The sequence below is a fragment of the Aulonocara sp. 'chitande type north' Nkhata Bay genome, linkage group LG10, assembly GCF_057382095.1.
Source record: "Aulonocara sp. 'chitande type north' Nkhata Bay isolate Kocher_YH1m ecotype deep benthic linkage group LG10, A_spYH_male_GT1.1, whole genome shotgun sequence".
NCBI classification, from domain to species: Eukaryota; Metazoa; Chordata; class Actinopteri; order Cichliformes; family Cichlidae; genus Aulonocara; species Aulonocara sp. 'chitande type north' Nkhata Bay.
In genome coordinates, this window is record NC_141353.1 from 19,158,108 (window position 1) to 19,173,416 (window position 15,309).

At 38.0% G+C, this 15,309-nt stretch overlaps 1 protein-coding gene across 1 annotated transcript in view; it reads left to right on the forward strand.

Annotated features, from left to right (window-relative positions):
• Positions 1–8,645: 8,645 nt before the first annotated feature.
• Positions 8,646–15,309, forward strand: part of trpc4a (transient receptor potential cation channel, subfamily C, member 4a) — a 35,596-nt gene continuing 28,932 nt past the window's right edge. The window contains exons 1-4 of the mRNA XM_086308865.1: positions 8,646–8,884; positions 9,187–9,236; positions 12,484–12,713; positions 13,620–13,838. Coding sequence (XP_086164991.1) covers positions 12,555–12,713; positions 13,620–13,838 — 378 coding nt within the window. The 5' untranslated portion in view covers positions 8,646–8,884; positions 9,187–9,236; positions 12,484–12,554. The remainder of the gene's footprint in view (positions 8,885–9,186; positions 9,237–12,483; positions 12,714–13,619; positions 13,839–15,309) is intronic.

Sequence of the window (15,309 nt, forward strand, 5' to 3'; positions counted from 1 at the left end):
GTAGATTTGATCTCTGCATTTTAAATGCTGTTAGTTTTCACACAACGGTAAAGCAAATTTATTTGTATAGCACCTCTGAATGAAAAGGTCATGGAAGTACTTAACAGGAGACATTAAATCATGAAGATAATAAAGGCAAAGACAAAATTTAGTAATCTTAAAATGAAATACAAGAAGATAAATGTAATAAAAATAACATTTTTATTGGAGACAAGCTTCATTACCAAAGGAGTCAAAATATTCTGCAATGAAATCCAGCCCTTTATATGCAAAACTCGTGTGATCAACAGATGGCACTGCAGACAGGAAGGCAGGAAGACCACTGGCCAAAAACATGAAAAACGAAAATCCAAGGGCAAAATCAACCAGATTAGATTAGAAAGAAGAGGGAGTTGCAGTGACAACCTGACAAACATAGACACAGACTGTATTCACAGATTGATTGATTGATTGATTGAATCTTTATTTTGAACATGTTGAAAAAGTATAAAAAAAAAAATAGAATTAAAAGAGACAAATGAACAAAGCAAACAAAAGGAAAACGAGCAACCACAACTCCAAATAACGTCCATGTTCAAAAAGGAGCAGGAAGAAGCATAAGCTTATTTAATCCCACCCCTTTTCCACTATCTAGTATCAATAGACTACAGAAATACCTCCTTGTAATTACATTATATGTTATGTGTAATTTTTTTATTTATTTATTTTTTTAATATATACACATATATGTTTCTATCTATCCATACCTACGTATATACACACATACGCACATATACACATTTTCAATAACCCTATTAACACCTGAAGGATACACAACCTACAATTTTATATATATTTAATATATATATATATATACATACACACATACATACACACACATACACATACATATATATATATATATATATACACACATATATACATACATACACATATACACATACACATATATATATATATATATATATATATATATATATATATATATATATATATATATATATATATATATATATATATATATATATATATATATATACATATACACATACACATATATACATATACATACATACATATACACATACATATATATACCCATACCAACAAACCCGTGCATGCGCACACACATGAAAATATTAGACAAGAACACCCTATCAAATCTCTACCTTTTCCCTGTACCCTGTAAAAACCATATCCTTAAACCGCTTTTTAAACTGCGCCATGCTTGGACATTGCTTCATATCTTTACTTAGTCTGTTCCACAGCTTCACTCCACACACAGAGATGCAAAAACTTTTTAATGTTGTACGGATACGAGGATGTTTTAAATTTAATTCCCCCCTCAAATTGTATCCCCGTTCCCTTTTAGAAAACATTTTTAGAATATTGTCAGGAAGCAGGTTATTTATTGCTTTATATATAATTTGTGCTGTGAGAAAATGAACCAGATCTGTGAATTTTAGAATTTTTGATTTTAAGAATAGTGGATTTGTATGATCTCTGTAACCAGTTTTATGGATTATCCTTATGGCCCTTTTTTGTAATATAAAGATTGATGATAGCGAACATTTGTAAGTATTGCCCCAAACCTCTGCACAGTAATTCAAATACGGTGCAATCAGGGAACAATAGAGAATGTGGAGTGATTTGTGGTCCAGAATGTGTTTTACTTTACTCAAGATTGAGACACTTCTTGAAATTTTGTTATGTATATGATTTATATGAGACTTCCAGTTTAATTTATCATCTATAATCACACCAAGAAACTTATGTTCAAGTACTCTTTCAATTTCCACACCATCTACATGAATCTGCACTTGTGCATTTCTAAGGGAATTCCCAAATAAGATAATTTTAGTTTTACTTAGATTTAGCGATAGTTTGTTCCTGTTAAACCATTTTTTAATTTTGCACATTTCTGAAGTAATTGTATCCAGCAGCTCCTTTAGATTCCCCCCAGAACAAAAAATATTTGTGTCATCTGCAAATAATACTAATTTTAATATATCAGATGCCTTACAAATATCATTTATATAAATAATAAATAATTTTGGACCCAGTACAGAGCCTTGTGGAACACCACAAGCAATGTCCAAGCATGATGAGGAATGGACACCCAGCTTCACAAATTGTTTCCGGTCACTTAAATAATTTTTCACCCATTGCAGTACAACCCCCCTAATCCCATACCGTTCCAGTTTATTAATTAATATGTCATGATTGATTGTGTCGAATGCTTTCTTGAGATCCAGAAATACTCCAGCTGCATACTGTTTCTGATCTATAGCATTCGTAATCTCCTCAATTGATTCGATTAATGCCAGAGATGTTGATCTTTTTGATCTGAATCCATATTGACTGTCAGAGAGTAATTTATATTTATCTAAGAATTTGTCTAATCGTTTATTAAACAGGTTTTCTAGGATTTTGGAGAATTGTGGTAGTAAAGAAACAGGCCTGTAATTTGTGAAGTGGCGTCTATCCCCGGGAGAGAAGGGTAATATGGTACACAAACACTAACGAGGGCAGGGAAAAGAACAAAGGAGGGATATACAACACAGAAAACCACACGAGGAACCAAACTTTGAAATAAACAGCAAATAAACTTTAAAGGAGAACAAGAACAATCTCACACAGACACAAATGAGACAAAGACAGATGGTATACAGAAAAGGGAACAAAAAACCCCATTCAGAAACACTAAATGTAAAACTAAGGACAGATCATTACAAAAACACTATGAAAGTATGAATAATTTTCTACAAATTAAATTTATTTCTGGGAGTTTATTCCAGACATAAATGTTTCTGAGCAGAGCTAAAACAATCACAGAGGGCTAGTAAAATCATAAATGTACTTTTATAAACTAACATTCGGATTATAAGATCATTTATCTGACAGACGGGAAGCAAGACCCGAATATCACACTGATAGTAATGAGGACTCTGAGTTCAGAATGATCAATTAGTGAAATGTCTCATTCTCTTTTCATGGAGACAGAGTCAGGCAAACTTATTTAAGAGAAAAGTACGTTTAAAGCAAATTTGGCTTTAAGTCTTCTGACATGAAATTTCTTTACTTCTTGGTGTCTGCTTAAGCTTTCAGAAGGCTGAATTGTATTTGGTTGGATGCTAATAATTAAATGTGGGTCTGAATTTAGACTATATTGAGTTTTCTGCCTTTGTTCTTTATTGCTATAGCGGGATAGAGAAAACCCAACATTGAGTTGTCTTTCTGTCCAGAATGATTCTTTCAGTTGGATATTTAATTGGACATGCAAGCAATTATTACCCATCATCCAAATTAAAAATAACAAAACACGGTGTTAGTCCATTAGCTCCTCAATCATGGACTCTGTTTCTACATAATGTTGGATTAGTTTTATAAAGCAGCTGTCCTTGTTTGCCACCATCACAGTTAATAAAGCTGATAGAGATCTGAATCATTTCAACCTAATAGTGTGCCATATTTGGATAAACGTGCTGAAATTAAAGTTAAATTAAAATTCCTTGGATGTTCAGTTTCTAAACAAAATGATGCAAAATTATTCTTAAAAAGTTGGAAGTTTATGATTTTTACAGACTTTCAATCAGCTGCTTCCTCTGAGTCATTTTTTCAACATTTTCAAGAAAAGCGTCCCAAATGCAAACACAATTTGAAGGTCTCTCCCTTTCGCTCTACCTTTAAGAGAAAGTCAGTATTGAATTTTGAGGAAAAAAGGTCTCTTTTATAGTCTCCTAAGCTCCAACTTATATAGACAGTAAGGTCCACCAAAATAACTCCTCCAGCAACAACAATGAGCTGCCTCAGGGGTCAAAAACTGCTTTCAACCTGAGTGGACAACTCATTGGACAAAGATTGCTTCCTATTTATAGAAGCGATTGCAAATTACTTCACGAAATGGTGTTAGTTAAGAAGGTATGCTGCTTGTCAGAACCCACAGGAAACTCATAAACATCCAGGCTATATATGAATCTTTAAAAAAATGTGTTAGAAGCGAAGGGATCCACTTTCCTGCATTTGAATGTGTTAAGGTATGCCAGTACATTTCTTCAGAACAAAGCCTGCTGTTTTATTATTCAGCCTAAGTTTTTCTTTTCCTTTCCCCCTGTCAGCTGGGAAAGTGATGGATTAATTTGTTCAAAAGCAAGTTTCAGCAATGTTAAATTACAACCACTTTTCTATTGCCTTTAAAAGCAGACATTCAATTTAGCAGCAGCCGTGCCACTCAAAAGTAGAGCTGAAGGTGACAGATAATAGGGAATGTGGTAATACGGTTTAAATGTATTATGTTGTTTTGAAAACTATTGAGATTTCCAGGGCAACCACTTCTGTTTGAGTGATAATAGCATGGTTACGGCAAAACCGAAAGAGCAGCCAGTGAGGGACTCTTTCATTGCCTTTAAAGGACTCAGAGGTAAAATGTGACTTTGAATGGTTTCTGTTATCAGACCCTCTAAATGCCCCTTAACTGTCATGGTTCAGTCCTCTAAAGAATCTTTAAACAGCACTTTTCAGTTGTGCTTTTATAGAAAGCACTATAAAAATATCAAACAAATCAAAAAGATATCACACAGGCCTCTGGAAACATTTTGTGCAAAATTAAATGGGTGGGGGGGAGTAGTATTACAGATATAGTTACATAAGCCTAAAATAACTGCGGGTAACTGCTATGTCCTCGACAGATCACTGCAGCTGAGTCAAACCTGCTCTTTCAAGATTCGAGGTTAGTGAACAGTGTACAGTAGCGCAGGATGTACTTAGAGATGACATGTGTGTATTCCGAAACAATCTGTTTATTCTCTCTGGGGTCTGGAGAGTGATATCTGAGCAGTGAGAGGCATTTCTGCTGCAGCAAGCCATGATTTCTTAGGAAGAACTGTTTACTTATCCTTGGCATCACTGGTATAGTGGAACCTCTAAGTAACCGCAGCGTGTTGATATTACACAGGAAACAGCTCTCAAAAGTCCCTGAAATTTGTACTAATTGCACTGTATTTGTATATAAGAAGACAATACCATTACTCTGGGGATATGTGCATGATTGCTTCATATTTAATGGTGTGTTTGCACATGAAACTAATGACAAATTCTATTTTAATCTTATTCTCAACAAATGCACACCAACCTCCACTTACAGGTTTAAGCTCTCAACAATCTAACCAAAAAGCAAAGGCATATTATGCATTTAGTTAAAGTTGGTTCAAAACTACGGGGAGGCACAAACCCAGCCAGAGGGGGATCACAAGCCGGGATAAATTGGAGGGTCACATCAGGAAGGACATCCAGTGTAAAATCAGTGCCAAATCGAGTATGCAGATGCGTCCGCTGAGGCAACCCTTCAGGAAATAAGAGAGCAGCCAAAAGTACTTTCTAGTTTACAAATAAGCTTAGTCTATCATGTGATATTTAGCCATTAAAAATTTGTAAGACAATTTTAAACTATAAAATTAAGTAAGGCAAGCTTCCTTCTTTGCAGTGTTTTTAGCACACATCCTGAGCTGTGAGGACAGTCATTCACCAGGCTTTCTTTATAAAGTGCCCCTGAAAAAAATAAGATCAATTCTTACATGATAACGTGATTTTAGAAAAGCACAATCCAAGCAGGAATTACTTGGACAAAAGGTATTCTGCAGAGCAGATTAGTTTTATATAAGAGAATTTTTAAGGCGACTCATTTATCTTATGCAAAAGTGAAGGGATAGGAAATAAAATCCATTGTAGTTTTCCACCTACGACAGTGCCTAGCCAATATGAGGAAATAAAAAAGCAAATTACAATCCTTCACTGTGCGTTGCTGAGACAATCTTCTTCTTTTCTATAATTTTTGCTGACTGTAACAAATATGAACTGTGCGTGTTGGGGATCCGGGGTGGGGGGGCTCGGCCTCAACGCATCTCCAGGGACAACTGAGACAGATCAATTTTAATTACCCAGTAACCTCTCAGAGAGCATGAGCGTAATGATGAATCAAACAGCTTGGATGGCCACTCTTACCTCAGGGAACTCCCTGAACAACTGATACAAAATATAGCTCAACTCCCACGGATGCAAGCAGAGGAAAAGAGGGGTTATGAAAACCTTTAAGTTACTTTATGCAGTAAGGCTCGACTCAGCTAAAGGCTGGCAGAGGAGGTGAAGAGGAAACATGGGTCTAACCTGCGGCTGTGTGAGAGTGTGAGGGAGTGATATGAACAAGAAAGAGGGGGAGGAGACAGACGGACAGAGGGGATGCTGCAAAGGGAGCTGTCACTGCCAACTGGATGCTCATACTGGAATAGGAGCCATGTTACATTTCACAGACAAAGACGGTGCCTGTTTGCTTTGTAGCTACAGAAACTACCTGCCACACATTCTCCTGCCTAATCTCTCACCGTGACCAGAAAAATTGAACCGTCTCGACTGTACTACAGTCCTGCTTATTCATAAATGGCCAACTACAAAAGTTTTCATTGTGATAAGTTACTGCAAAAATCTAAGAGGACAGAAAAACACACACACCAAAAGCACAAAATGTGCTGCAGCAGCAGAGCAGTTCAAACCAACAGCTCTGTGCCCACTCTTCAGTATGCTCGAGCGTTTGTATTAACAAGTAAAGCAACACCGCATTTCTGATAAGGGTAATTCACCATTAGCAAGCATCTCTTGAACAAAAACAGAAAAGAAGCCCCCTGCTTTTGAATCCCTCTGCTACTGAAGCCATACTGTGTTTCGCCTTGAGGCAAAATTCAATCAACCAGTGTAAGAAGCGTTGCCTTCATTACAGCGAAATGTCTATAGTGTCACTAGGCAGCTTAAAACGATTTAAGAGGCAGGAGGAATCTTCTGCTGGTTTTCTACCCCTCTCCACATCGCATTACATGTTGTTTAAAAGTCTGTTCCAATCAATCCCCTTTAAAAGGCCTTTTATGGGAGCAGAATTAACCTCAGAGCTATTTTTAGAATCAAAAACATTTCATGTTTTCTGACCAGTCGGCCACACAAATGCTGTGTAGGAGAGGTATTTTAACGTGCTCTACACACAACCAAATCTGCCTCACACCTTCTTAAAAAAATGCTTATTCAAATACACAAATGTTATGTCTAAGAGTATTACTACTATAGCAGATTGCAATGACTGACTTTAAATTCCATGTCTTTGATTGAGCAGTAAAAATAAAATATTCCACGTTGATTTTGAATGTGTAATTCAATTAACTACCTTCTTTTCTGGATCAGCACTCAGCTGCTTTGGATGTATGTTCCTAAATCACTTTCAGGTGACTAATTCAAATTCATTGGGCTGTAAAACTGCAGGTGATCGTGCTTTAAAAGCAAGCGTTCCTTGTTCTGGTGATAGATCGTAATAATTATGAATGAACCAGATTTTAAAAAAAGGTCGAGGGAGACAGAGAGTTGCTTTAAAGTAGCCTACATGTGGGATTCAGGGTGAGAGCAGGGAACCCTGCAGCCTCAAGGGTATAGTAATTTAATCTGACTCCACAGAGTACATCAAAGAAATTAGCAGCAGAGACATGACGCATTAAATTAATTTTAATTAAGAAATTTCTCAAGAGGATGCCGAAAGTGCAAATAGAGAAGGGGAGATTCTTTCTTTTTTTTCTTTGAAGACTAAGTTGACATGTATTTGTAAGCATGCATGAAACAAAGACCCTATCGAGCTATTACTGGTAATCCACTGTGTGTTGTTACAGTGAATATACCGTCCAGTATTTCTGAATGATTACGTTGACTAGCTGTGAATGAGCAAGAGCAGAGTACAAAGGAAGATGGATAAGCGGTCAAAGCCCATATATCTTTCTTGTATCCAGTCCGCACAAACAAAGTGTGGATCCAGTGTATCCGTCCTGGCAGAAGCAAACAGTGAATAATCAAACGCTCTCTGTAGCCAAATGAGTGTCCCCGGTGACATTTCATTGTGACCGGACCTGCAGTTTAAATGCATTTTCTGCCAACATAAACTCTCACACAGCAAAACACAAAGACTGGCCGGGAGACTCTTTGAACATGACTGTTTAAACTTTCAACAACGTTACACACTTTTAAGAAGAATTTACAACACAGCCAAATGTGTAAATCAGGGAGGGAGAGAGGAACTGTGTTTGAAGAAGGCCTGGTGAACTGTTTAGTGCCAAATCCAAGGACCTGAAGTTTGTCCAGGTCACTGATAATTAAGACAGAAGGGATGTGAGCTGCCTGAGTCAATTCTCTTCCTATAGGCATCCATAGTATAACTGACATAAACAAATCAGTAAAACACAGTGAACCTGGTTTAAGCCTGATTAGGTGATAAATCTCAAAGAGTTATTCTAGTAATTCCAATTCTTAAACATTCAAATAGTAAGTGTGTCCGGTGAATATTCTACATATGTCTCTTTTCTCTACATCAATTTGAGTTGAATTCCGAATATAAGTAATCCGGATTGATATTTATGTGATTTTTAGTGAATTTTCCTGGCTTCTGATGCTAATAAAATTCCCACAACTCATTGGATAAGCAGCTGAATGTGAAGGTGGAATCATGTAGTTTGTCAAGTGTAACTTTCATTCAGTGGAAGTGAGACTAAACGCCTGGCTGACTTGCTTGCTAAGATGTTTTTTTTCTCCCTTTCCTCTTGCAGTGCCACTGTGTTCGATGCGTCTCCAAGTGCGCACAACCCGTCTGCAGCAGCATTATTCCGCAGACCGCCTGCCAGGCATCTGGCTGCTCTGCGTTTATTTCTGGAGGCGCTGCTTTTCGCTCAATCACCTCCAACAGGTGGATAAGAACACTGGTGGATGTACACCCTGGGGAAAACTGGAGGCGTTGAAAAACCAGGTGTAATCCACCGAGGGAACTTGGTTGTTGTTGCCTATTTTCGTCTCCAGGATTTGTTGCGCGGTGAGTTTAATGCGGTGTGAGCCGGTCTGCGTTTTTTCCCGCACCTCCTCCTTAAAAGACGGAATGGAAATCGTGATTAAACCTGACCAAATGTGGATTCTCAGGAGGAGTGCTAAGAAGTATCCAAAAAACGAGAAGGAAGAATGCGTACTACACTAAAAAAAAAAAAAAAAACAACAGGAAAAAGACGCGCTGACATCTCTAACACTAACAAGCGGGATTTTAACACTGCTGTTTCTACATTTATGGGGATACAAATTCCAAGAAGTTGAGGCGAATTATTTTCATGCTGTTTTCCACAGGAAGACCACTGAGCTCCCTGAGCGAAGTTCCAATGTCCATCATCCCAAAGGTTTGTCATTTGCTTCTGTGTACTACTACTGATCTTTGACTATATAAGGCTCTTCAGCAGACAAGAGTAAGGCATGTTACCCTCGGAAGGTTTCTGATAAAAAATTAAAACCGTGGCAGTTTAATGATTGTTTTCACTCGTACTGTAAGCGCAGGATGGGCTTTAAATATGCTGCATGGTCTGTTGGAAATCCATTCGATGCTGCTTGAGAACTACAACTTTCAGAATAAAAGATTCCCTGCCGTGGCGTTGGTGCGCTGCTGCACCGTGTAATCAAACAGCTGAGATTTCCCATTTCCAAGTAATGAATTGAATTCGGCAAACTCATTAGGGGAAGAGAGCCAGTGCACAGAAAGGCTACCTCTGTATGTGCGCGCGCGTGTGCGTGCGTGGTTGTGTGTATTGGCTCGTGCGCTACTGAGCGTGGGCGCCTGCACAGCAAAATAGAGTGTCTATATGGGTCCACACCTCTGAGTGTTAAATACAACACTGTTGAGTGTTAAATTAACACTTTTGACAGTGTTATATGTTTAAAAGTAACCTAGTCAGTTTTGAAGATTAACAATGGCTAACACTGAGCAGTGCTGATTTTCTAACACTGGAAAATAACTAAAAATGTTAGAAATATTCCAGTGTTAGAAAATCAGCACTGCTCAGTGTTAGCCATTGTTAATCTTCAAAACTGACTAGGTTACTTTTAAACACTGTCAAAAGTGTTAATTTAACACTCAACAGTGTTGTATTTAACACTCAGAGGCGTGGACCCATATAGACACTCTCCAGTGTTAATTTAACACTGGAGATTTTGCTGTGTGCGTGTGCGTTTCAGTATTTGCACACAGAGCTATGAGCAGGCCGTACCTTTTGTAGTGTTTCTGCTTGGTTGGCAGCTTCCCTTAATAGCGGCTGTCTTTTGAGGCAATTTCTGTCGCAGGTTCAAGCAAGCACCAGAAAATATAACATAACCCTCACATTGCAATATGTAGCCTGATCTAATCTGTGTGTCAGATAAACACTAAAACACACTCTTGTCTAAAACATTATAATATTTTGGCAAACAAATGCAAACCAATATAGTTAGGTCACAGAGAACCCCGATGACGTAACTTACTGTGTTGTTTTTGAGCAAAATTAAATTATAATTTTGTTTTTTTAAACACAGATATACATTGTTTTGTTTGGCTTGTCCTTTGCTACTTGTTTTTATCGTAAACCACTTGTTGTACTGAAAGCAGAGTTTAGTTTTCTGCTAAACAGACTCCTTATGTTGACAGTTGCATGCAATTACTTATACAGGTAAACTGGTCTCTGTAAAATCAAACTAAGGATCTCAGATGAGGTATGAAGTGCTGCCATCAAAATGCAGGTCCAGGCAGGATCAAAGGAAAATATTGTTTTCCTTTAATATTATCCACTTTTAATACTTTTACCCTCAATCTTAAACATTCTCTGCTCCTATAGATGATCAATCATGTTCAACATCTGAATTCTTAACAGCAGACTGAAAAAAAAGTTCTCACACCTAAAACTGAAAGCATAACCAATCACACAGCTTGTTTATTTAAATTAAATCTTTGTTACAGTGTTTTACAAAGTACCCTTATCCTCCTTTTAACTGTGGCTAATGCTAGAAGATTGATATCACACTGATGATTATGAGAGAAGGACTTGACCACTTGAAGCAGATTAACTCAGAAAGACAGGAAACAGGGGAAACAAACTATATCCAAACCTACCATGTTCTCATATCAGTAAAAGAGCCAATAATGATAGCATCAAAAGTTTTGAACTGTGCCTTTAAATGTGCTATTTTAGGATGTGGGACTATGGGCACAGCATGAATATTTTTACTCATATTTATTAAAGAAATCGCTGCATTTCGGCTTGTTCTCATAAACTAATTAGCTGCTGCGGGTCCAATCATTATTTTTCAGATAGATGCAGTAATGAGTTGTCCTGAGATGGTGGGAAGAGAGAGAGGGGAGCCTTTAGGCACTAACTACTTGAACCTCTTGTTTTTTGTTATGTTTACGACTGTGCAACGTTTTCCACTTAATGTTGTTTTTGACTCACCTGGTTTATATTTCGCCCTCATCTCCAGCACTTTCTGTGTTCTTGTCTGCTTTGCTCATTTCAGTTTTAAATTCTCAGAGGGCTGTCAGAATATCTTGGACATATGTTCAGAGGTGACAGTCGACACATCCGCACAGATGCTAGTTTTCAGTCATTATTATGGTTGCTCCAGTTTTGAATTTTAAAATGGGTTTGTGACAGAAGCATTGTACTAAAGCTGCTTTTCACATGATTTAAACAATATTATCTCATCTTTTTATCTACATTCAGTATTTCAATGTTACAATATATTTAGAGATGTTTTAGATTGTGAAGAAACCAGGGACCAGAGGAAATAAAACAAAGTGCATATTATTTGAGAAGATGCAACGTGTCAGTCAACTAGTAATGATTAAGCACATTACATAAAGCAGTTAGAAACTTGAGATTTAATGAATCGTACCATCCAGTGCAGCTGCAAGTATTTCCTGCAGTGTGTGCTGTGTATCGTGATGGCTGTTTGTGAAACATGTTCAGCAGGAGCAGCCGCTGTCATGTCTACACTTGATCTTTCTGCTTTATATTAGAGCTCTCTGACAGGACACCAGAGGAAAACAATGCAGTGGAGGTGTTTTTGATTTCTTTCCTACCTCACAACTTAAACATTTTTATCCTTGATTTTTGCCAGCATGTAAACATTGCCTGGCGTTAGATTCTGAGCATTTGAAACTTACTAAATGCTACAAGAACAATAAAAGGCAATTTTTTCTTTATTTCCAAATAAAACCATAATATTTAAATGGTTTATCATGTGTTGAGCTCGACATCTGTCTAGACTGTTCTCCACCTCTCACCCGATGACAGCTGACTCCTGACTGTCTTATTCCACTTGTCTACTTGTCATCTTATATTATATTTCTTCATTATTTATATTACATTTAAAATGACCTTTTATTCAACCGTAATTCTTGCACAGTTTGTAGGAAAACGCTTATAAACAGGCAGTTCTTAATTAGATCATGTAGCGCATGTAATAAATGGAGAGGGGTCAACTACTAATGTAGCTTCATCTCAGTATTACAGCCCTTTCTGCTCTGCATGTGTATCCGCTGTCCTCTCTTTTCCTTCTTTTCCTACTTGTTATGCAAAAACCAACAACAAGCTTATTCTACAGCTTTGTCTCTATCCTCTCTAGTGTGAACCCCGCCAGCCCAGCAGCAGCTGTAGCAGTGTTAACAGGGTGCTGGTCAGCTGAAGCTTAGAGAGATGTCACAGCTCTACTACCGGCGGACTGACAGCTCCTCATACCGGGACCGAATCCCGTTGAGAATTGTGCGGGCCGAGTCGGAGCTGTCACCTTTAGAGAAAGCCTACCTTGGAGCCGTCGAGAAAGGGGACTATGCGAGTGTCAAGCAAGCGCTTGAGGTGTGTGTGTTTGGGTGGAGGAATGGAGAAACTGACTGATAAAGGGACGAATTAATGCAGATGCATCAAGCTCAAAATTATGGATGAGGGAATGGCTCAATATTAAAGCGTTAATGTAATTTGATTGACGTGGAAGAGATTGGAAGATTCATGGGCAGGATGCAAAGTCACAATAATTGCTATGCATTTCAAATAATACGCAGGCTCTTTATAGAAACCAGTAGCAGAGACAAAGTGTTGGCAGGGAGCAGCTGCTTTGTAGTCCCGTAGCAACGGAGAGGCTGAAAATTGTAATATATCAGGACATGTCATCTAGCAATATAGTGACAAATGACATCACGATCCACAATAACAATTTGTGATAGTTTGCCCGCTTGGCTTGTCCATATAGAGATTAAGAAGGGACATCTGCATTCTTACAACTTCCTTTTTGTTGTGATATTTCTTAAAATATTGCGTGTGTAGGCAGCTAATGACAGAAAGCTACTTACAAAACAGTAAGTTAAAAAAGAAAAGTATAAAGTGTAAAATCAATGCAGCAGAAACATGGGGTACTCTTATTCCTACATTCCCCACAATTCAACGTGACTGCCAACAGTTCAACTGATATTGAGTTGTGTTATGCCATCAGTAGTGGCGAGCTTAGTCTTGTGCTGCTAGCTTCAAATGCAGATACAAAAGAGTGAGCTACAGAGATCTGGTAAACTCACTCCCACTCCACTCCTCCAGATTCAGAGGAAAAACTACAAACTTTTAGTAGCTTGTTCAGTTACAAAAGGTGCGAAGAGTTTACAGTTCCTTTCAAAAATGTTCATTCCCTGTGTGTCTTCCTCCATAATCTGAACCCCAGAGTCCCAGAGTATGTCTTGAAACAAACTCTGGCTTTCAATCACTTTATTTTGGCAGGAGGCTGAGATCTACTTCAAGATCAACATCAATTGCATCGACCCTCTCGGCCGCACAGCTCTGCTGATCGCCATTGAGAACGAGAACCTGGAAATCATCGAACTCTTGCTGAGCTTCAACGTGTATGTCGGTGACGCCCTGCTGCATGCAATTCGCAAGGAAGTGGTGGGAGCTGTGGAGCTGCTGCTAAATCACAAGAAGCCGAGTGGTGGCATGCAGGTGAGGAAGGGACTGAGGAAAGTGGAAAGAGTTGCATATTAACATAAATTTACAAGAGCCACAAGCGCCTCTCTGCCGAGACTGTTCTCGGCTGTCCAGGTTGGAGACATGCTAGCAGGGAAACAATAGTTGACATTTATTTTCTCTCCAAGTTATTAGCTTTTTTTTGTTTTTTTTTCTTTTCCAACGAATTGTTTTATGTTTCTGTCCTTTTAGTAGTTAATTGCATTTTTAAATTTTGAGTTTTGTTTTTTGGTTTTTTGTTTTTTTTTTGCTGTTTTTAAGTGCAGTGTTTAATCCATTTGTGTGCCAGGACCTGTGCCAGTTTCATTTGTAGCCAACATAATAAAATTCTCCTGGCTAGTACAGTGTACCATTTAATAAATGCACCGCCTTTATCATTTATCGTAAGCTGAATGCCTGCATTAATGAATGATTAACATTTTTAAAAAAATCCTTTACTCTTTATGTTTAGAGCATTACTTCCAAAGTATTCCCACCTTAAAGCTGCAAATGGCAAAAAGAGCCGGAATATACAGGTGCAGCTCTCATCCTCCCTTTGCCCTCTACTCTCTCCACCCTCAGGCCCTCCCACTAAAAGAGCACTTTTGATACTGTGAGCTGCATCAACATTAAATTGAATTAGACACAGCTGTGCCTGATTGTTTGGATGCCGTTTGCAGAAGGCTTAAATATTTGCAACATTCAATTCAAACATTTAACCTTCATCAACAAAACCTATCCAGTCACTATGAATATGGTTAGATAAAAGAGGGAAACGTCCTGCAAACACAGAATTTTGAAAAGTTTTCTTTCAGTGTCAAATAGAGATGTTCAAAGGTAAATCAGAGTCTTGCCACTGGCAAGAAATCATTCCTAAGCACAGCATGGTAGAGCAATAAGACAAATAATGGTCCTAAACGGCGTTGTATTCTAATTGACACCACATGCAAACTGACTAAGTTAGCAGTCCTGTTTTCAGTATGGTACTGTATTTTTCGGAACATAAGGCGCACTGGATTATAAGGTCCATTAAGTGAAGCAAAACAGTCAGATAAGTCAAACTTTACTCAACTCATTCTTCTAGCTTCCTCCACTTCCATACCATTGATTCATTAATGTTGAATTCTCTCGCACCTGCTCTATTCCCATGTTGTTGCAGTATAATAATGACTAACCTCATATTTTGGATGGATTATCTCAGTTGTTCTCCTGACTGAAGTTTGGTCGGTTTACAGCATCCTGCCATGCGATTGCATTTGTCCCTAACCATCAGGAACCCTCACACTAACTTATCGAGTGGTAAAAAGTTAGCGATCATCCTCCAGCTTCACTGTGTTTATGTTACGCTAACATAGCTGTGTTGCTAGCGATCACATAGCACATCATTATATACCAGCTAGTCCAACTTTAGTAACCCTACAAAAGTCACTGCTGTTTAGTTTTCTGTCTTCATTGGAAGTGATAGCAG